Source organism: Podarcis cretensis (genome assembly GCF_951804945.1).
Source record: "Podarcis cretensis genome assembly, chromosome: 7".
Taxonomy (NCBI): Eukaryota; Metazoa; Chordata; class Lepidosauria; order Squamata; family Lacertidae; genus Podarcis; species Podarcis cretensis.
This window is the reverse complement of record NC_137176.1, coordinates 92,871,859-92,893,127: the sequence shown is the minus strand read 5'-3', so window position 1 is coordinate 92,893,127 and position 21,269 is coordinate 92,871,859. Positions and strand designations below refer to the sequence as shown.

The 21,269-nt window shown below is 49.6% G+C and overlaps 1 protein-coding gene across 1 annotated transcript in view; it reads right to left on the bottom strand.

The window, feature by feature from the left end:
* Positions 1-7,392: 7,392 nt before the first annotated feature.
* Positions 7,393-21,269, bottom strand: part of KIFC2 (kinesin family member C2) — a 54,535-nt gene continuing 40,658 nt past the window's right edge. Inside the window, exons 14-19 of the mRNA XM_079984217.1 lie at positions 16,180-16,284; positions 14,267-14,397; positions 12,580-12,703; positions 10,863-10,992; positions 9,416-9,645; positions 7,393-7,741 (exon numbers count right to left, since the gene is read on the bottom strand). Coding sequence (XP_079840343.1) covers positions 7,616-7,741; positions 9,416-9,645; positions 10,863-10,992; positions 12,580-12,703; positions 14,267-14,397; positions 16,180-16,284 — 846 coding nt within the window. The 3' untranslated portion in view covers positions 7,393-7,615. The remainder of the gene's footprint in view (positions 7,742-9,415; positions 9,646-10,862; positions 10,993-12,579; positions 12,704-14,266; positions 14,398-16,179; positions 16,285-21,269) is intronic.

Here is a 21,269-nt window from a genome sequence, read left to right as displayed (position 1 = left end):
TCCTTGCCTTCCCCTCAGGGAGGTAGCCTGCTGGCAGCCCCCCCTGCCTTGAACGGCCCCTTGCAGACCCCAGACTCGCGGTGCTGTTCCCTGGGCAGGTACCCCGCCTCGCCCTGGGGTCATCTGCCCGTGTGGTGCAGCAGCGCCATGGCCCCCCCTCTGGCAGGCCAGGTCCCCTTCCAGGGACTGTTGGCCCCCCCGTCAGCATTGCCCTGCCTCTCGTGCTGCTGCCAACCTCCCCCCCAAGCAATTTCCTGGGGTCCCTTGTCCGCCCCACTCAGCCCTCTGACCCCACATCCCTTCCCTTCCCTGACCCCCTTCTTTCCTCCCCCTATTTGCTGTGGTCGGTGTCAGACACAATTGCCCCCACCCCACTGATGGGACGGGCTGTGCCCCCCTTGGAAAGGGGTCTGGCCAGCTTTCCCCCCCTCCCCTTCGTTTCAGCCAGAGTACTTGGGGAACGTTGCATTTTATTCCGTATGGATTTTAAGGACCTTAATATGAAAATGGGGGGGGGGGTATTTAAGTAATAAGATCTGTGGTGGACACTTGTGCACACACACACACACCCCACAAATTTATATATATATATATTGAAAGCCAGGCAGCTCCCGCGGGTCCACCAGAAGCGATTGGGGGGTCCGTGCAATGCTTTGTTCGATGGAACCGCTGGGCTGGGCTCAGCTGGCTCCATAAATGAAGTTTTTAACTGTTTGTTTTTATCTGTAAGCTGCTTGGAGTCCTGCTCTGGACTCGAGAAATGGTTATGTACAGCTTTGTTTGTAAAGGAAAACCTCAGGTAGTTTGTAAGATAAATAAAATGGGGAGGGGAAGCCCCCCTCCCCTGCAATAAAATAAGCACTGTAACTGGACTTTCTTGTTTCTTGGGTTGGTTCCCACCCCCCACCCCCAGTGAAGCTGCTTCTCTGGCCTTAAAAAACACTTTCATTCTCCATCCTTTTAAGCAGGGAGATCAAGCTGGTTTTAACTCCCTGCTCATTCACAAAGTCGACAGCCAGCCTTGGCCAACTTTTTATTTTACCTTTTTCTGAGCATTTCCTGTCATTTTGGTGACCTAACTGTACTAGTCTTTTGCTCCATAAGACACACTTTTTTCCTCCTAAAAAGTAAAGGGAAATGTCTGTGCATCTTATGGAGCGAATGCGTGGTCCTGGAGCTGAATTGTTCAGGGGTGAAAAGCAGATCATGCTTTTTCTTTTTGAAAGAGAGAAGTGGGTGTTGAAACAAAGCCACTGATTGCAAGCAATTGGGAGGGAGATAAGGGGTGCTAGCAATAAAGGAGGCTGCCTGGGAGGGGGGAGGAAAAGACAGCGAACTTGCAAGGAGAGGAGACAGGAAGACTGAATCAATGAGGAGAGAAATTAGAAGAAAAGGAGGAGCAAAAAACTGCTCCAGCTAAGGAAAAGACACTAAGGCAAACAAGGGGGGAAGGAGTGTTGAAAGGAAGCAGCTGATCAGTGGGATCGGAAGAGAGATAAGGGATTCTAGCGATAAAGGAGGCTGCTTGGGAGGGCAGAGGATCCTCAGGATTTTTACATTGGGTCACCCCAAATTCACCATCAGATCACATAACATGTCCATAGCTACTGCCTGCACCAAATAAATCACACATCCACTGTTTTGTGGGTCCACAATGGAGCAAAAACGTGGTTACAAAGCATGGATCCACATGGATGTTCAGGATTTTTGCATTGGGTCACCCCAAATTCACCATCAAATCACATGTCTGTGGCCACAGCATGAACCACAAAAATCATACATCCACTGTTTCGTTCAGAATATTTTTTTTCTTGTCTCCTTCTCTAAAAACTTATGGTCAAGTTCGTCATATGGAGCGAATCTTATGGTCAAGTTCGTCATATGGAGCGAAAAATACAGTATTTTGTTTGTGGTTAATTGCAAAGGAACGGGTCTGTTTGGGGTCCTAACATTTATTTGGAGCTCAAGGTCGCATGATGCATCTTCTCCATCCTCACAACAACCCTGTGAGGTTGAGAGGCAGAGACTGGCCCAAGGCCGAACCCAGTAAGCTTCATGGCTGAGTGGGGATTTGAACTCAGAACTCCCAGGTCCAAGTCCAACACTGACCACAATACCGCTTTGGCGCTTGTCCCTCACGCTGGTGGCCTTGAGATGGGAAGGTTGGCCTTTGTTTTGCTTTGTGCATGGACTGGTCAACCGTTTTGAACATCCCTATTGCTGCGCTCCCTGGAAGGACAGATCCTGAAGCTGAGGCTGCAATACTTTGGCCACCTCATGAGAAGAGAAGACTCCCTGGAAAAGACCCTGATGTTGGGAAAGATGGAGGGCACAAGGAGAAGGGGACGACAGAGGACGAGATGGTGGGACAGTGTTCTCGAAGCGACCAGCATGAGTTTGACCAAACTGCGGGAGGCAGTGGAAGACAGGAGGGCCTGGGGTGCTCTGGCCCAGGGGGTCACGAAGAGGCGGACACGACTAAACGACTTAACAACAACAAAACTGTACTTTGGCTGCCCCCCCCCAAAAAAACCCCTCAGCTCTCCTTGAATGACCCACAGAGGCAGGAGGAGGGGGCAGCCCCCTAGCCTCAGAATGGGCCACCAGTTGTAAGTAGATGCTTTGCAAGGTGATCAAATCAGTAGCCGCCACAAGAAAAGTGACTCAGTTGGGTGTGTCAACTGAGCAGGTGAGGCCAATTAAAGGATGCAGTGAGAGATCAGGGCTGGCAGCCCAAGGCTCTAAAGGAGACCCAGGTTCAAATCTATGACTAAACAACAACATTGCTTGGCTCCTTCACTTCTTCATAAGATATTTTTGCAGGCTTTTCTTTTTTCACTCCAGCAGGTGGTAGGATTTTAAAGTGGACATACACCTGCCTAGGCTCCAGGGGTGGCCAACCTGTGGCCCTCTTGATGGAAACCATAAATATCATCCCCGACCCTAGTTCTTGCCTTTGTTGGCTGGGACTGATCGGAGTTGAAAATGTATTTTTCTACAACAAAGCAGTGCTTATTCCCGTATAAATGTGATTAGCATCAGGGTCGCAGAAGCAACCCCCTTCTTATTCCTAAAAAAGAATATAAGAGCCCTGCTGGATCGGACCCACGGCCCATCTAGTCCTGTGTCCTCTTCTCACAGTGGCCAATCAGGTACCCATTATGGGATGCCAGCCAGCAGGATTCGAACACAGGAGCGCCCTCCCTTCCTGTGGTTTCTAGCAACGAATTCAGAAGCATGGCTGCCTCCAGGGATGCAGGCCCAGCAAACCCTCTCCTTTGTGAATTTCTCCAGTCCTCCATTAAAGCCAGGCATCCGGAAACTTGGCCCTCCAGATGTTTTGGGACTACAAATCCCATCATCCCTGACCACTGGTCCTGTTAGCTAGGGATGATGGGAGTTGTAGTCCCAAAACATCTGGAGGGCCAAGTTTCCGGATGCCTGGTTAAAGGCATCCAAGTTGGTGGGCATCACTGCATCCTGTGGCAGGCAGTTCCACAGTTTGACTCTGCACCATGTAAAGAAGGGCTTTCTTTGTGTGTGTCCCAAATTTCCCGCTTGGACTACTGCAATGCGCTCTATGTGGGGCTACCTTTGAAGGTGACCTGGAAACTGCAATAAATCCAGAATGCGAGAGCTAGACTGGTGACTGGGAGCGGCTGCCGGGATCACATAACACCGGTCCTGAGAGATCTGCATTGGCTCCCAGTACGTTTCCGAGCACAATTCAAAGTGTTGGTGCTTGAAAGCCCTAAACGGCCTCAAAGGCCCAGTAGACCTGAAGGAGCGTCTCCACCCCCATCGTTCAGCCCAGACACTGAGGTCCAGCACCAAGGACCTTCTGGCGGTTCCCTCCCTGAGAAAAGCCAAGTTATAGGGAACCAGGCAGAGGGCCTTCTTGGTGGTGGCACCCGCCCTGTGGAACGCCCTCCCAGCAGATGTCAAAGAGAAAAACAACTACCAGACTTTTAGAAGACATCTGAAGGCAGCCCTGTTTAGGGAAGCTTTTAATGTTTGATGCATTACTGTATTTTAATATTTTGTTGAAAGCTGCCCAGAGTGGCTGGGGAAACCCAGCCAGATGGGCGGGGTATAAATAATAAATTATTATTATTATTATTATTATTATTATTATTATTATTCCAACATTCAGCATCATGGGATGTCCTCAAGTTCTAGCGCTAGAGAAATTGTGGTGTTCAAACTGCAGCCGCTCCAGAGTATTTCTTCTGATTTTCTTTTATCGGGAATATCAAGGGGCTGCTTGTTTCTTTGCTCCAACGCAGGGTTTGTCAAAATGCATATGCAAGGCCTACTTTGAGACAGCTGGCGAGGGAAGGAAGGCAGAGCCAGCCACAGAAGAGAGAGAAAATCACCTGGCAATTAGTATGGATTGTACTTTGGTCTGCTATCTAATCCACCTGTGTCTTAGTTAATCACACTGCATGTCTCCCCTTCCCACCCCACATGCCTTGCAAAGCATTAAAAAAATTGGTTTCCTGAAACCACTTCCCCCATTTCGCATTAACCATGAACCCTGGAATTTGGGGTCCCCTCCGAACCTGTGCCAATGTTCTGCAGCTGTTTTGTAGGGTCTGATAGCATGAGCGCAGCATTTTGTAGAGCCTCCTGGTATTCGGACTGAAGTCCTAGGGGTCCCCCAAACCCAACCTGTTATGTACTGAAGTTCTCACCCTGGGCCAGCAGGGGGATACTGTAGATAGTTATGCAAATAAGGGATCGAAAGTGACGTTCAGTGATTGGATAGTTACAGAAATTGGTTACAGTTGCATTGTAGTGGAGCTCTATGTAAGCAGGCTGGCTGAACCCTTCAGTTCAGTTCTGTTCTGGCCTGTGAATAAACAAGAGCTGTTTGAAGAATCGCTGTGTCGTCTGATATGTTTGCCCACAACTTAACACAACCCAATTCACTCCAAACCTGTGCCAAAATCTTATAGTTGTTTTGTGGTGTGAACACCATGTTTTGTAGGTTCCTACCCGCCAAACCACCAGATACTCAAACCAGGGGTATTCTCATTAACAAACCCCAGAATTTGGGATCCCCTCCAAGCCTGTGAAAATGTTTCTTAGCCAATGAATTGATTTTAGAATGTATTTCATTTAATTGATGGTGATTTCATGTAAACTGTGTTACTTTTACTGTGGTTAGCCGCTCTGAGCCCGGCTTCGGCTGGGGAGGGTGAGATATAAATAAAATTTTGTTATTATTACAGTTTTGTAACCCTCAACTTGCTTGCTATTTCATCTGCTTCAAATGGCAGCTTTCCCCCCAATCCTCATCATAGAATCAGAATTGTAGACTTGGCAGGAATCCCGGGTCATTTAGTCCAACCCCCATACATATATAATCAAAGGGGTTCGCAAGATCTACATACAATTGAAAAGGTTTTTCTAAGCCTCCTGCCCCCAAACCAGCTCTGTATATCAGGAGCTCTTGTCTGTCTCGGGTCAGGAGGCATTGAGCTGGTCTTGAAACCTCCAGCGTCACCGAGGGGTTAATGCAGCCCCACAGGTTTTGGGGCAGACACTCACAAAATCGAGGCAGAGGACGGAAGCAGGGGGGCATGTTCACTTTATTGTCCTGGCCAGCATCCAAGAGAAGCAGGAGGGAGAGGGGTCCCGGGGGGCGGGGGGGGGGGATGGAGGCAGAAAGAAAGTCCAGCATCTCCCCCTTGGTCCAAGTTCCTGAACCCAAAGGAGAACTTGAGGCAACACGCCTCTTCCCGGCTAGCTGACGGTTTGCACGGGGGCCGCCGATGTGGTGCTGTTGTTCGGACATTGTTGGATCCCCACCATCCCAGACCAAAAGGCCCCAGTGGTCACAGAATCAAAGAACTGCAGATTCGGAAGGGACCTCAGAGGTCATGCGGAACGCCCCAGGTCCAAACCCGAAAGCCACCTCCAGGTAGACTTGAAAGAGAGTCGTGCCTGAAACCTCAGTGCAAGCAATACTGAGCTATGCGGATCGAGGCTCTCCTGACTCACAAGAAGGCAGTGTTCCTAGCGGTCAGAGCTGTAAGCCCACTGCACCTTCAGGGAACCCTGTGTGCCGCCCTTTTGCTGCAGCTCCTTCCAAGCTCGAATAAATAGAAATCAGGGGGGTGGCACCCCCAGAGTTGTGCAGCAGCAGCAGTGGGAGGACGTAAGGGGAGCCCACCGGATCAGGCCAACGGCCCATCTAGTCCAGCATCCTGTTCTCACAGCAGCTGGAAAAATGCCTGCGGGAAACCTGCAAACAGGATTTGAACACAAAACCAGCAGCTAGTAGCCATCAATAGCCTTTTCCTCCTCCACGAATTTGTCCAATCCTCTTTTGACACCATTACTGGGGCAGGGAGTTCCACAGTTTAATGATGTGCTGCATGAAGTTAGCTCGTAAGTAGCTCGAGACAGACGGATGCCAACAACAGCTCGTGAAACGGGAAGAATTCCTCGTCAGGTGACCCCAAGAGTTGGTTCCCACTGCGATGGATCGGGACCCTTGCTCCCTGCCAAAAGCATGCAGTGAAATCTCCCTTTCGGGTCGCCATCAGCAAGAGCGATTAAATGGAGACTGGACTGAACTAAGTCATTCTGAAGGTCTGCAAACAGGGGTTGGGTTTTTTTGGGGGGGGTGCCAAGATGGGGGGATGTATGCAATCAGACACACACGTCGAGATCCACGCTTGCTGGGTCAGGGAGTGGTGGGCTGAGTTAGCGGCCCGGCTCAGAGCCGGGTCCACCTTGCTCTACTAAGAGATGGTCACAGAGGGCTGCCCCCCTCATTTCACGATGGCTGCTCCCCCAAACATCTCCGGGTTGCAACAGAGCATCCACCCAGCACAGAACCTCCGGAGCGAGACCATCAAGGGACAGGGCGCAGGGAGAAGAAGAAGAAGAGTTTGGATTTGATATCCCGCCTTTCACTCCCCTTAAGGAGTCTCAAGGCGGCTAACATTCTCCTTTCCCTTCCTCCCCCACAAAAAACACTCTGTGAGGTGAGTGGGGCTGAGAGACTTCAGAGAAGTGTGACTGGCCCAAGGTCACCCAGCAGCTGCATGTGGAGGAGCGGAGACTCGAACCCGGTTCCCCAGATTACGAGTCCACCGCTCTGAACCACTACACCACACTGGCTCTGGGAGGGCAACACCACAGGGTCACACTGGGAGGGCAACACCACAGGGTCGTTGTGGATATGACAAGCGTCCAAAGCAGGGAAGAGCTCAAAGGACAATGGCATTGCAAAGCAGGGACAGGGCTGGCTGAACTACAATCCTAAAGCAGCTTTCCTCCACCTGGCGCCCTCCAGCTCTTTTTGGGATGTGGCCCCCATCAGCCCCAAAAGGGGCTGATGGAGGCCACCTCCCTATAAGAGCTGGAGGGCACCAGGTGGAGGAAGGCTGTCCCAAAGTCTATGCAGGGCTTGTCTATGTCATTGCAACCCCTTCTAAGCTTTGTAGAAACTGGTGCTCAGGTAAGGGGGGACAGAGGGACGCTTTTTGGCTCTCCGGCCCGGCCTGCTTGGGAGAAGGCTCCTCTGCTGAAGAGGGGGCCTGCGCCCCCGGTCATTGCACTGGCTCCGAGTCCTCCTCTTCCCGACGGGGTCGAGAGCAGCTCAAACTTCTCGCTGGGCAGAGGAGTCGATGCGCCGGGAGGCTGGGCCAAGTTCCACTTTGCAGACGCGCTGGGCAAACTTGAGGGAGCAGATGGACTCGCCCACGTTCTTCTCCAGCGGAGAAATCTGTGGGGCAGATAAGAAGGGGGAACGTGAGAACATAGGAAAAGCCTCTGGTCCAGGTTCCTGTGTTACGATACGGTACGATATCTTTATTGTCACTGTCCCATACGGAACAACGAAATTGAAAAAAATCTACCGTCAGACATTCAAACCCAACAAGCCTGCTATCCCAGCTGTCCCAACCTGGTTAGCCCCCTAAAAACTCTGAGATCCCATTTTTAAATACAATATACTCCCTATAAAAGAGACTCCTTATACTGTGTTTAAAACCAAAATCGCATTTGGATAGAAACTGTTTCTTAGGTGACTAGTCCAAGTCTTTATAACCCTGTAGCTTCTTCCAGAAGGCAGAAGCTGAAAGAGATCATTTCTGGGGTGCGCACTATCCTACGCTATCTCTGCAGCTTTCTTATTGCACCTGGAAGGATAGATTTGATCCAAGGTGGGAAGAGAGCACCCAGTTATTCTCTGCGCAGTCTGTACAACCCTGGACAGCATTGTTTTTCCCTGACCGTGCAGCTCCCAAACCTCACACACAGACCAGAAGTTAATACACTCTCAACAGTACAATGGTAAAATGCCATCAATAGGTCCTTTGAGAGATTATTTTTCCGGAGGATTCTCAGATATATTGTTTATTAACATTCTTCCTAGCTTGCACTAGCAAGTTCTAAAACTTAGCAGAGTTTTACATTTCCTTTTTTGCGGAGAGAGTAATTGGGTGCACTCTTCCCACCTTGGATCAAATCTGTGCTTCCAGGTGCCATAAGAAAGCGGCAGAGATAGTGCAGGACAGTGCGCACCCCGGAAATGATCTCTTTCAGTTTCTGCCTTCCGGAAGAAGGTACAGGGTTATAAAGACCAGGACTAACTGCCTGAGAAACAGTTTCTACCCAAATGCAATTTTGTTTTTAAATGCAGTGTACGGTAGTCTCTATGGGAGTATACTGTATTCAATTATGGGGTATCAGAGTTTTTCGGGGGCTAACCAGGTTGGGATAGCTGAGATAGCAGGCTTGTGGGTTTTTGAATGTCTGATGTGGATTTTTTAAAATTTTGTTGTTCTCTATGGGAGAATGACAATGACAATAAAGAGTATCGTATAGCATCGTATTGTATCGTATCGTATCCTCTCCTGCCTCCCTGAACATTCCCACAAAGGCTGGCACTCCTTCTTGACCACTATGAGAGCAGGGTGCTGGCCTAGATCCTTCTATAAAAGTATTAAAAAAGGTTTACTCACACATCATTCTGTTCACAATTGGATCCCCATAGGCAGACTTACCTTAGAAAAGTAACGTACACCTAGAAACTATCTCATAAGGAGACAGTCCCTTTGTCCTCTCTTGGCCAAAAGAGCATCTTTGGCTAAGCAGATGTTGCTTCTTCGATGCATGTAGTCAAAGAGAGAGAGATGGCTGCCCTGCCCTGTGCTTTTGTCGTTACCTGCACAGGTGAGGCCACGCCCACCTCTAGTCACATGCAGTGGAAGTCTGTCCCAGCCCAGAAGGAAACAGGAAGTTTACCTGCTGGCTGGACAAACATTCCTCCCCATGTGTAAACATGTTCACTCTAGGAATGTCGTACTTGACTGCTCTTGTGTTCCACATCCCACATGCCTGGCATGGGTCTTTGCCTGAACCCCCACCCCACCCCTGCCCTGCCCTCCTCTCTCACCTGCACCATCATGATGGTCTTGCTGCCTTTGCCCAGAGAATCCTGCAGCAGGTAAGTGAGCTTGGAGTTGCGGAAGGGGACGTGCGCCTGCTTGGTGCGCAGGGCCTGGATCACCTCCCCCAAAGCCAGCAGGGACTTGTTGATGCTCTGAGCCTCCTTCAGACGGTCTCCTTGCGCACCGGACTTCCACACCCGCTCCGAGCCGGCCAGGTCCACCAGATTCAGTTTCCCTGTGGCAGAGGAGAATGCGTTTCCTCTTTAACACATTCTGTTATATATAAGTTCACAGGGTTAAATAAGACGTGAAAAGAGGGACAAATAGAAAAAGGGGAAAGAAGGAAAAAATGAAATAACGGCCTCCGTCTTTCCCCACATCCTTGCATCTCCTACCTTGGACCATAGCTGTCAACTTACAGATTTGAAAATAAGGGACCAGCAGCCTCAAAAATAAGGGATCAGCAGCCAAAATAAGGGATTTTCCGAACACAGGTACGTTCAATTTCTGAGCCCCTCCAAGCCAAAGGCAGAAAGCCCAGCCAGCAGCCAAACGAAGCCTCAAGCGGTGGTTCCCACAGCGCAGCAACCAGGCAAAGGGGATGCAGCAAGGGAAATCACCGTCACCTCTCCGCTGGGAAGTGCTGAGCAAAGGCGAGTCCCCAGGCAAGGCGGCTGATTTGATCAGCACAAGGCATGCAAGCTCCATCCCCCAGTCGTTCTTAGACTCCTTATTGGGTGAGCAACGCAGCCAAGCAACATAGTTGGAGCCTCCCTCCTCCCTGGCCGGCAGCGAGGGAGGGAGGGAGAGGAGCTGCTTCTTTGGAAACCCGGGAAATTTAAGGGACATCATCAATAAGGGACAGCAGCGGGACACGGCGCTGGGATAAGGGACTTTCCCGCCAAATAAGGGACGATTGACAGCTATGCCTTGGACAGGTGCCCCGCCCCATCCCAATTTGCTCAGCAGCTGCCGACAGGGCAGGTGGATAGATACCTGTGACTTGTCTTGCCCAGCGATAGAAAGAGGACAAGATGCCAACAAAGGCAGACTGGCAGATGGAACTACAAGGCTATGCAGAAATGGCTAGAATGACTGGGAAAATCAGAAATCAGGAGGACCAAAACTTCAGCAGAGAATGGGACGAATGCAGATTGTATTTGAAAGAACACTCCAATCGCTTAGAATCTTTGGCAGGCCTTGAATAACTCTTGCAACGTTATAAAGACTTTGGATACTTTGGAGGGCTATTAATTCAGATGGACAATAATATGCTGTTGATTAAAAGACCCACGGAGGGCAGGAGGGGAGACACCTGGCAGGGGAGACACCTTGATCATGAAGGAGGGAAGTCTTACGCTTCGGAGGAATCTTGTTTTATTTTAAAAATTTGTGTTAAGCATGTGATTTATTTTGGAAAACCAATAAAAATCATTTCCAAAAAAGAGATACCTGTGACTTGGGTGCCGCTGGCCAGCTCAGTGCCGGTGATGTTGACGGTGAGGAGGGCGTGTGAGCGGGAGCTGCGCTCGTTCATGTTGGTGGCGTACGTGGCCCGATTCCGCTTGCCCAGCGAGAGCATCTGGAGAAGAGGCAAAAGGATGGAGGGCCAATTCAAGTGGGGAATTGATGTGGGAATATTCAGGGTGGCAGGAGAGGATATATTGTTTATTAATACCCTTCCTAACTTGTGCTAGCAAGTTCCTTTACTTAGCAGAGTTACCGTAGTTTTCGCGGGAGGGGAGAGGAGCCACTTACACGAGTGTAAGCGGCTCCTGTCCGTTTGACTCCTTTAAAGCAAGCAGGCTCTCTGTATCTCTCTCCTCCCGCTTTGTTGGAAATAGCAGGAAAGATTTTCAGCTTGCTGGGGGGGGCGGGGAGGGAGAGAAGCAGAGCCTGCTTCACACGTGCTCCTTGTCCCTTGAGTGCTTTTCCTTCCCTCCCCACTTAAAACGTGGTTACAAAGCACAGATCCACATGGATCCTCAGGATTTTTGCACTGGGTCACCCCAAATTCACCATCAGATCACATAGCATGTCCATGGCTACAGTTTGCACCAAAATCCCACACCCACTGTTGCCTGGGGCCGCAGTGGTGCAAAAACGTGGTTACAAACATGGATCCACATGGATCCTCAGGATTTTTGCATTGGGCTACCCCAAACTCACCGTCAGATCACATGTCTGTGGCCACAGCATGAACCACAAAAATCATACATCCACTGTTTCGTTTAGAATATTTTTTTTCTTGTTTTCCTCCTCTAAAAACTACATGCATGTTATGGTCGGGTGCGTGTTATCGAGCGAAAAACACAGTACATTCCCCTTTTTACATGTACAGTGGTACTTCAGGTTACAGACACTTCAGGTTACAGAATCCACTAACCCAGAAATAGTACCTTGGGTTAAGAACTTTGCTTCAGGATGAGAACAGAAATCACGCGGCAGCAGCAGGAGGCCCCATTAGCTAAAGTGGTACCTCAGATTAAGAACAGTTTCAGGTTAAGAATGGACCTCCGGAATGAATTAAGTTCTTAACCCGAGGTACCACTCTAAAGCAGATAGCTGGTTGCAGGCTCGTGTGAGCCTATCACTATTATACAATTCCGTCTGGCTCAGATTGAATTGTACGTTCCTGGTAAGTTCCCTTTGAATCTCTCTTAAAAGAATAAAGATGCCACAATCTTATTCAAAGTCAATAAAAGAAGTTTACTCACATCAGTTCACAGCTGGATTCTTGAAGGCAGACTTAGCTACAAATATGTACATGCGGATTTACCCCATATGGGTGAATAATCCCAGTGCTTCTGCTAGCTGAGAGCTAGCAGAACAGTCATAGCTGGTCAAATGAAGAAGGAAGTCAAAAAGAGAAAGGTGTGCTGCGTGACTCGTCCTTTCGTTACCTGGACAGGTAAGGCCACGCCCACCTCTAGTCGCATGCAAAAGGGAGGATGCTCCAGCCAGGAGGAACAGGAAATTTTGACTGGCTGGACCAAACATTCCTTCGCATGTCCTCTCTAGCATTGCAAGGAATGTTGTACTTGACTGCTTCTCATGGATCACACCTCACAATTAATTCACTGGGGCAAAACCCGCTGGATAAGTAAGTCTGCCCTCTGGGACACAGATGGCTCCCAAGTCCCCAAACACGGATGTCCAGTCCGTCTACCTTTTTGATCTGGCGAAGACTGTCCACCTCCACGCTGGTCAGTCCTGGGACGTGCAGTTGACCACTTCCGTCCGGATTCAGCTTGACGTCGAGTTTCTCCTGGGGGTCCCTGGCAAGGAGGTCCCTAGAAGGAAAGAGGAAGAAGAGGTTCTCGTTAGGTACAGACAGGCCAGGGATGCCGCTTTCTGGTGAGGAAAGCCTTCCGCCAGGAGAAGACAGAGCTGGAAGCATTTCTTCATTTCTTACAGAGACAAATGCAAGGTCCTACACTCAGGTAGGAAGAACCAGGTGCAGGAATTTAGGATGGGGGCTACCTGGCTTGGCAGCAGCGTTTGGGAAAAGAGGATCACAAGCGTCACGTCAGCCAATAGCGTGATGCTGCAGCAAAAACGGCTAATGCTATTCTTGGCTGCCTCAACAGAGGTTGAGTGTCCAGATCAATTATTATTATTATTATTTATTTATTTATTTATTTATTTATTTATTTATTTATGTCCCACCCTCCCCAACCGAAGCCAGGCTCAGAGCGGCTAACAACAATAAAAGTAACACGACATTCTAAAATCAATTCATTTTGAAATCCATTCAAAATCAGATTAACGGCAACCATTGGGCTACTTCTATGAGGATTAATAAAGGAGGGGGTCAGACTGTGCCTTGGCCAAAGGACTGGTGGAACAGCTCCGTCTTGAAGGCCCTGCGGAAAGATGTCTAGTCCCGCAGGGCCCTAGTCTCTTGGGACAGAGCGTTCCACCAGATTGGGGCCACAGCCGAAAAAGCCCTGGCTCTGGTTGAGGGCAGCCTAACCTCCCTGTGGCCTGGGACCTCCAAGATGTTTTTGTTTGAAGACCATAAGATCCTCTGTGGGACATCCCAGGAGAGGCGGTCCCATAGGTACAAGGGTCCTAGGCCGTATAGGGCTTGAAAGGCTAAAACCAGCACCTTAGACCTGATCCTGTACTCCACCGGGAGCCAGTGCAGCTGGTATAGCACTGGATGAATGTGATCTTGCAGCGAAGACCCCGTAAGGAGTCTCGCTGCAGCATTCTGCACCCGTTGGAGTTTCTGGTTCAGTCTCAAGGGCAGCCCCACGTAGAGCGAGTTATAATAATCAAGCCTGGAGGTGACCGTCGCGTGGATCACAGTGGCTAGGTCAGGGTGAGAGAGGTAAGAAGCCAACTGCTTATCAAGGGAAATAACAGTCCCACTCTCTTCTGCCTTGGTTTGACCACATCTAGAATATTGTGTCCAGTTATGGGCACCACACTTAAAGAAGGATGCTGACAAGCCGGATCTTTGGCATAGCAGAGCGGTCCTCTTGCGGCGCAAAGGATCTGTGAGTTTGGCTGTTAGCCAGAAGGCTGGCAGTTCAAGCCCACCCACGGGTGGCTGTGGGCAGAATTCCTGCACTGCACATGGTCAGACTAGAAGACCCTTGGTGCCCCTTCCAACTCTACAATATATGATTGATTCTCCTTTTTGTTTAATGCCCACAACAACCCTGAGAGGTAGGCGAGGCTGAGAGAAGACAGGGACTGGACCTGTCCCCAAGTCCAACCAGTGAGAGCTTCATGGCAAATGGGGATTTGAAACTGGCTCTCTCCCAGGTCCTAGTCCACTGCTCTAACCACTACATCGCACTGCTTCTCTCTCAAGGGCAGGATCCGCATTCGGGAGCGCCTCTCACCTGATCACCTCATTGTAGATCTCCACCATGCTGAGGCTGACCGAATACTTCCAGGCGTCACACTTGGCCTCCATCTCCTGATAGAGGGCTTGCAGCGCCCGCTGGTTGATCCCGGGGTTGTCAGAAACGCCCTGGAAACAGAAAGACCCTGAGGGCCCTGCCCAAAGCTCAGAGGGAGGAAGTGTCTGCCCTGAATGCAGAAGGCTCCGGGTTCAAGTCCTGCCATCTCCAGGGGGGCTTGGAATCTCTCCAGCCTGAAACTCCACAGCTGCCAGCCAGTGTGGGAAATACTGAACTAGATTGATCAGTGGTGCTACTCAGTACAGTGGTACCTTGGTTCCCAAACGCTGAAAACCCAGAAGTAAGTGTTTTCCAATTTTTGAACGTTTTTCGGAAGCCGAACGTCTGATGCGGCTGTCGGCTATTGTTTCTGGGGCGCCTGCACCAATCAGAAGCTGCGCCTTGGTTTTCAAACATTTTGGAAGTCAAACGGACCTCCGGAACAGATTAAGTTTGGCAATTTGTTTTTGCTCTTTATTTTGGGGTTTTTGTTTTTGAGGCTTTTTCACTTAATTTGTTTTTGTGACTGTGTGGAACCCAGTTCAGCTACTGATTGATCGACCTTGTGACTGCAGAAATTAATTTTAACATTTATCATCTACAAAAACAAAATCTACTGAAAGCCACATTTCTGATTTAATCAGCAAAACCCAAGGGGTTTGCTTTACAGCCTGCATTTTGCATGGCCAGGGGGTGTCATGAATGCCTCCTTCCTCCCTGGGTCGGTAGAAGCTCCCTTGCACACTGAAAACTTGCATTTCGATGAGGAAAAATTGAGCCTACACATCCCATGGATCCAATTTGCTCTTCTTCCACACTGGAAGCCTTTGAGCAAGCAAGCCATTAGCTACAGTCTGAAATGGTCATGTCCAGAAGAAGCCCTGATACTTGATTCTGCTGAAGGAGCCCCTCACCTTTGGGGAATTCCTATCCGGGGGCAATTTGGTTTCAGCACTGATATTTCTGCTATTTAAGAAAATGTAATATCGCAATAGAGGAATGCAGGTGGCGCTGTGGGTTAAACCACAGAGCCTAGGATTTGCCAATCAGAAGGTCGGCGGTTCGAATCCCCATGACGGGGTGAGCTCCCGTTGCTCGGTCCCTGCTCCTGCCAACCTAGCAGTTCGAAAGCACGTCAAAGTGCAAGTAGATCAATAGGTACTGCTCCGGTGGGAAGGTAAACGGCGTTTCCGTGCACTGCTCTGGTTCGCCAGAAGCGGCTCAGTCATGCTGGCCACATGACCCGGAAGCTGTAAGCTGGCTCCCTCGGCCTATAGAGTGAGATGAGCACCCCAACCCCAGAGTCGTCCGTGACTGGACCTAACAGTCAGGGGTCCTTTACCATCTCCATCTGAAGAGACCACAGAGACAGAACTTCTGTGTGTGTCTATACAGTGGTACCTCGGGTTACTAACACTTCAGGTTACAGACTCCGCTAACCCAGAAATAGTACCTTGGGTTAAGAACTTTGCTTCAGGATGAGAACAGAAATCGGGCTCTGGCAGCGCGGCAGCAACAGGAGGCCCCATTAGCTAAAGTGGTCTTCAGGTTAAGAACAGTTTCAGGTTAACAACGGACCTCCAGAACGAATTAAGTTCTTAACCTGAGGTGCCACTGTATCTGGACGGCAGCTTAAGAAAAAGATGCGCAGCCAAACTCTACAGTTCTGTGATTACGGGGACATGCAAAAGTGCCCAGCAAGCCCGTCAAGCGAATTAATTCAGGCGCATTAGGTGCACGAAAACCCCTCGCTCGGGTGTGCCATGCGCGCCGGTTGCGTGTGCCCCAATTCCCCCTCCCCCCCCCCCCCGAGGTGGCTCATCCTATGGGCTGGTGGGTGAGCAAGCTCCTACCTCCATGGTGTAAGTCTTGCCGGAGCCTGTCTGCCCGTAGGCAAAGATGCAGACGTTGTACCCATTCAGGCAGGACATAACCAGCGGCTCGATCTCCAGGAAGACCTGCAGAGGGGGCAGAGAAGGAAACGGGCAGATCTGAGCGAGGGGCACCCATGCGCACGGGCACAGGCGCACAGAGGCTGTGAGGCAGAGGTCAGGAGGTGCAGTGAGGGCCGGTGAGGACATGAGCAGCGGGGCCGTCTGTGCCGGGGGTTTTACCTGCTGCTTTGGCAACCAGGAACTCAGGCTGGCCAGCGGCTCCCTGGAAGGCACCTAGACATCAAGGGGTCACAAAGCAGCGAGGGAGGGTCAAGGTGTGCGCCAAACCAACAGGGCGCCTGGAGCCCAGGAGAAAAAGCACCCCCTCTGACCCTGATGACGATTCCCATGCATGCAAACGCCATGTCCTCTCCCAGAAGTGGCATTCGGGTGATGCAACGGCCCTCCTGGGCCAACCTGGTGCCGTAACACATAATTCCCATCCCACCTTTATAAGGGATCAGTCCACCCAACCTTCGGAACTCCCTGCCTATTGACAGCATCCATGCAGCACAGAATTTTTAAAATTCTAGCTGAAAAATCCCACACGCTGCACAGGGTAGTCGTTCCCACCCAGCACCCACCTCACCAGTTTGGTTGCCCTTTTCTTTTTCTTTCTTTTTTAATTAAAGGTTTTCTTGATTTACAAAAGTGTTTGCAATGTCTCTCTCTCGTATTTTTTTTCCATGTAACGTTTTTACAAATCAGTTTCATTTGTTGAGGCATTAGGAAGAAAAGGGGGAAAGAGGGAGGGAAATGGGGGGGTCGGGTGGCGATGTTTCTATTTTACTTAATATATGTGGGGTTCTGGTGTCAGTGTTGCTTGTGCAGGTTCTCTGCTGTTCGCTTGTGTTCCTTTGGTGGTGAGAGAGGTTGGGGTTGGCTGAGGGTGTGGCTGTTCATTTGTGGTTGGCTCTGGTGGTCTTTGTTTTCGTGTGTGAGTGGGGTGGGTGGGTGTTTTGGATCAGGTTAGCCATATTGATTTGTATGCTGTCGGTGGATTTTTGTCATTGACTTGTTGGGCTGTGTATGTGATGAAGGGGAACCATACCGGGGTGAAGGCGTCTTCTTCTGTTTGTCCCCATGTCAGTTTCAATTTATTAGTTAATTTTTCTATTAGGGCTGTTTCCCATACTGTTTGGTACCATTGGTCCATGCTTACTCCTGACAGGTCTCTCCAGTGTCTGGCTATGGCGTTTCTGGCTGCTGAAAGTAGGTGGGTTATGAGTTCTTTGTGGTGTAAGTGGGCATTGTTGTCTTGGAAGGCGTTTAGTAAGGCCAATTCTGGGGTGATTTCTAACCATACGAGAAATAAGTAAAATAACCAAGCAAGTACAGTGGTACCTTGGGATGCGAACGGGATCCATTCCAGAGCCCCGTTCGCATCCTGAATGGAACACAAGACGCAATGGTGCATCTGCGCATGTGCAGGTCGCGTTTTGCCGCTTCCCCGCATGCATGCGACGTCATTTTGAGCATCTGCGCATGCGGGAGTGGCAAAACCCGGAAGTAACACGCTCCATTACTTCCAGGTTGCCACGGAGTGCAACTCGAACTCGCTCAACCCGAAGCACAGTCAACCCGAGGTATGACTGTATTGGTTGCCCTTTTCTGAACCTTTTCAACATCCATTTCGAGGCGAGGCAACCAGAACTGTGCAGAGTATTCCAAATGCTGTTTGGCAGAGGGACGGAGGGCCTCAAAAGACAGTGGCCTCCCCTGTCGGAGGTCAGAGGGCCACTTCCCTGGGTTCCTTCAGCTTTGATTCCTGCATCACAGGGGGTTGGACTAAATGACCCCCCTGTTATTCTAAAGCAGCAATGCAGCAGCAAGCAAAGGCTATAGCAGCCAAGTCTGCTGCTTGTGGCTGGAAAGCCAAACAGGAAGTGTGTGACTGTTGCCATGGAAACAAAGGGGCAGTCCATTCTGTACTGAGCACCGGATGTTAGCTCAGTGTGTGTGTCACATGACCTGTACAGGATGTACATGGGTGGAGTTTTGGAGTTTCTCTCTGTTTGTTGAAGAGAGCGGACATGTTTTCTCTGTACTGAAGTAAAGACAGGAATAAAAGAATGTAAGATACATTTCTGTCTGAGTCTGATTCCCCTCCCTGGGGATATGCTGGAGAGCAGGGAGGAGGAGAGCAGTTGGTGTGTTTTTCTCACAGCCTGAGGAAAATCGCCGGAACGGACCTCGTGTGTTTTTCCTACCGGGAGTCGCCGGAGGGAGGTCGAAAGAATTCAGCCGGTGCCTGGAGAGATAGGCACATACCTCTGACCGGCCCTGAATTCTGACATTGGTAGCAGTTGACGGTTGCTACGATCCATGGGAGTCTGCATCAAGGAGGCTGTATTCATCCCTCTCCATTGAAGCCTGAGATGGAGGCTGATTCTCTGCAGCTAGAAGCTGACCACAAGAAGCTGAAAGCCAAGCTACGGAGCCCAGGTATGAGACTTTGGGGCTTAAGAGTGTGAATGCAGTTGGATTAATTCTCTGCTTCATGGGAGCAACGTTTGGGAAAAACAGCTCCGAGAGAGAAGAGTCTGCATTCCAAACATTCCTGTGGTTTTTCCTGTCCAAGGAAAGGAATGTGGTTGCTTAGCAACGCAGGCCAGTTTCAAGATAAGGGCTGGATGTCAGGCTGTGCTCGGAGAAGCAAAACAGCTCGTGTTTTGACTAGGCCTTTACAAAGGAACTGTTGGAAAGGGACTTTCCAAGCAGCCAGTGTTATTGCTGCCAGGTGCACAGAGTGTAAACAAGCCAGCTATTGGATTTTAGAGGCTTGTGTTTGAGAGTCAATGCAAGGACTCAAAATGGATGCCAAGAAGGGGGGAGGCCTGCCTTCTCCAACCCTTTTGACCAGTGACAATTATGCATCTTGGTCTATTAAGATGAAGGCCTTGCTGCAGAATCAGAGACTGTTTGGGGTGATTGAAAACCCCATCCCTGCAGCACCAACGCGTCCTTGGGAGTCACAGGATGTGAAGGCCAGAACTGCTATAATTCTGTGCGTGTCGGACTCTCAGCTTATTCATATACAAGATTTACCGCACGCGAAAGATGTTTGGGACACGCTGAGAAGGACACATCAGAGAGATGCAGGTTCTTCAGCGTTGCTGTATTTTGAAAAGCTGACTAACCTGAGGCTTGCGCCTGATGGAGATGTTCAAGCGCACCTGACGGAAATGAAATTTCTGCGTCAGCAGATGGTGGAACGCAATTTCCGTCTGGATGAGGAAGTGTTTTGCTTCATGGTGATCAACAGCCTGAATCGGACTTACAAAACGGTTGCCAGTCAGCTGGGGTCTCTCCCAGCGCAAGATCTAACGTCGGACAGGGTCTTTGCCGTGGTTCTGAACGAACATGACAGACTTGCCGCCCTGGAAGTCAAGGACAGGGGGAGACAAGAACGGAGTTCTGACACCCCCACTGCTGTAGCTACTGGAGGAGACGCCGTAGCTTTGAACGTTGTCCGATGCCACAATTGTGAACAGACTGGGCATCTTCAGCGGAACTGCAGGAAGCCACGTCAGAACAAAGGAGCCAAGGGAAGCTCCACGAAGTCTGAGGCGTCAGGCAGAAGTCATGCCAAGTCACAGGCGAAGCCTGCAAAGGCTTTGATGTCCCTAAAAGCCACACCACAAGTGGGGAATTCCTTCGTTTTAGACACGGGAGCGACGGTTCACATGACCCATCGCAAGGATTTGTTTTCGTCGTTTAAGAAGCAAAGCTTCATTGTACAACAAGCCAACGGTCAAGAGCTGGAAGCCACCGGAATTGGGACTGTGTATCTTAAAAGTCTGAACTTGACTATAAACGATGTTTATTTGGTTCCAGAGTTGAAGTACAATCTGCTCAGCGTTTCGCAGATTGCCAAGAAGGGACTAAAACTGTCCTATGATGATCAACACTGCGATATCTACAAAGATGGAGAGCTGTATCTTTCTGCCGAAGAGAAAGATGGACTGTATTTGTTGACTTTTGATCAAAGTGATTACATGGAATGTAATTCTTGTGATTCTAACATGGTTTCTTTTGCAGGTGTAGCCAAGAAGAACGCCAAGCAGGTCACCTCGAGGGTTGACAAGGCATTTCAGCGGGTGTATGCTGATGTGATTGGTCCTTTAGCACCATCTAGAGGCAATGCAAAGTATTACCTAATATGTGTTGATTCTTTTACAGGTTTTGTCTGGATTTATCTTTTGGAGAGACCGAAAGAAGCCTTAGAAAGGTTTAAAGAGTTTTGTGACAAAGTTAAAAATATGCATGATGCTGACATAGATTGTCTTTGCACAGATGAGAAGCCAATTTTTCTCTTACAGGATTTCCAGAGGTTCCTGAAGAAGAAAGGGATAAGACACAAAATTGCAGCTTCCGAAGAAGCTTGGAAGAGATGTGTCTGTGTTAGGGTGAACAAAGAATTGCAAAAGGGAATGGAAGCGCAATTGCTTAGTTCACATCTGCCACATGAGTACTGGGCTGAGTCGCTAATGTCATTTTGTTACACGTGGTTGAGAAAGTTTTCAAAAGACTTGGGATGTTCTCCTTTTGAGAAACTGTTCCACAGAAAACCTTCTGTTGCCCATTTCAAGGTTTTCGGGTCTCATGTGAGGACAGAAGCTCCGGGTGGAGTAAAGAATGCCAGAGGCATTTTTGTGGGTTATGAAAAGGGTCTCTACAGAGTAATTTTGTCTGAATCTGGTAAGGTGATTCTCACAAAATTTCTAGAGAGTGCTCCTGAACAGGAGAGAGTGATTGTTCACACATTTCCCACAGGAGATGATAATGATTCTGATGATGATGATGATGAGTTTGATCTTATTGAGTTCAGTAGTACTGATGATGACAGCGATAGCTCAGACAGCTCAGTTGTCACAGTCATTGAGAAGAAATCTCACACAATGACTAGACCCTCAGAAGAGGAGGATGAACCACTGATTAAGCTTAGTACTGGTTCTTCAGAGAGTTCAGAGGCTGAACCAGAAAGCAAGGGAGAGCAGCACCTCTTA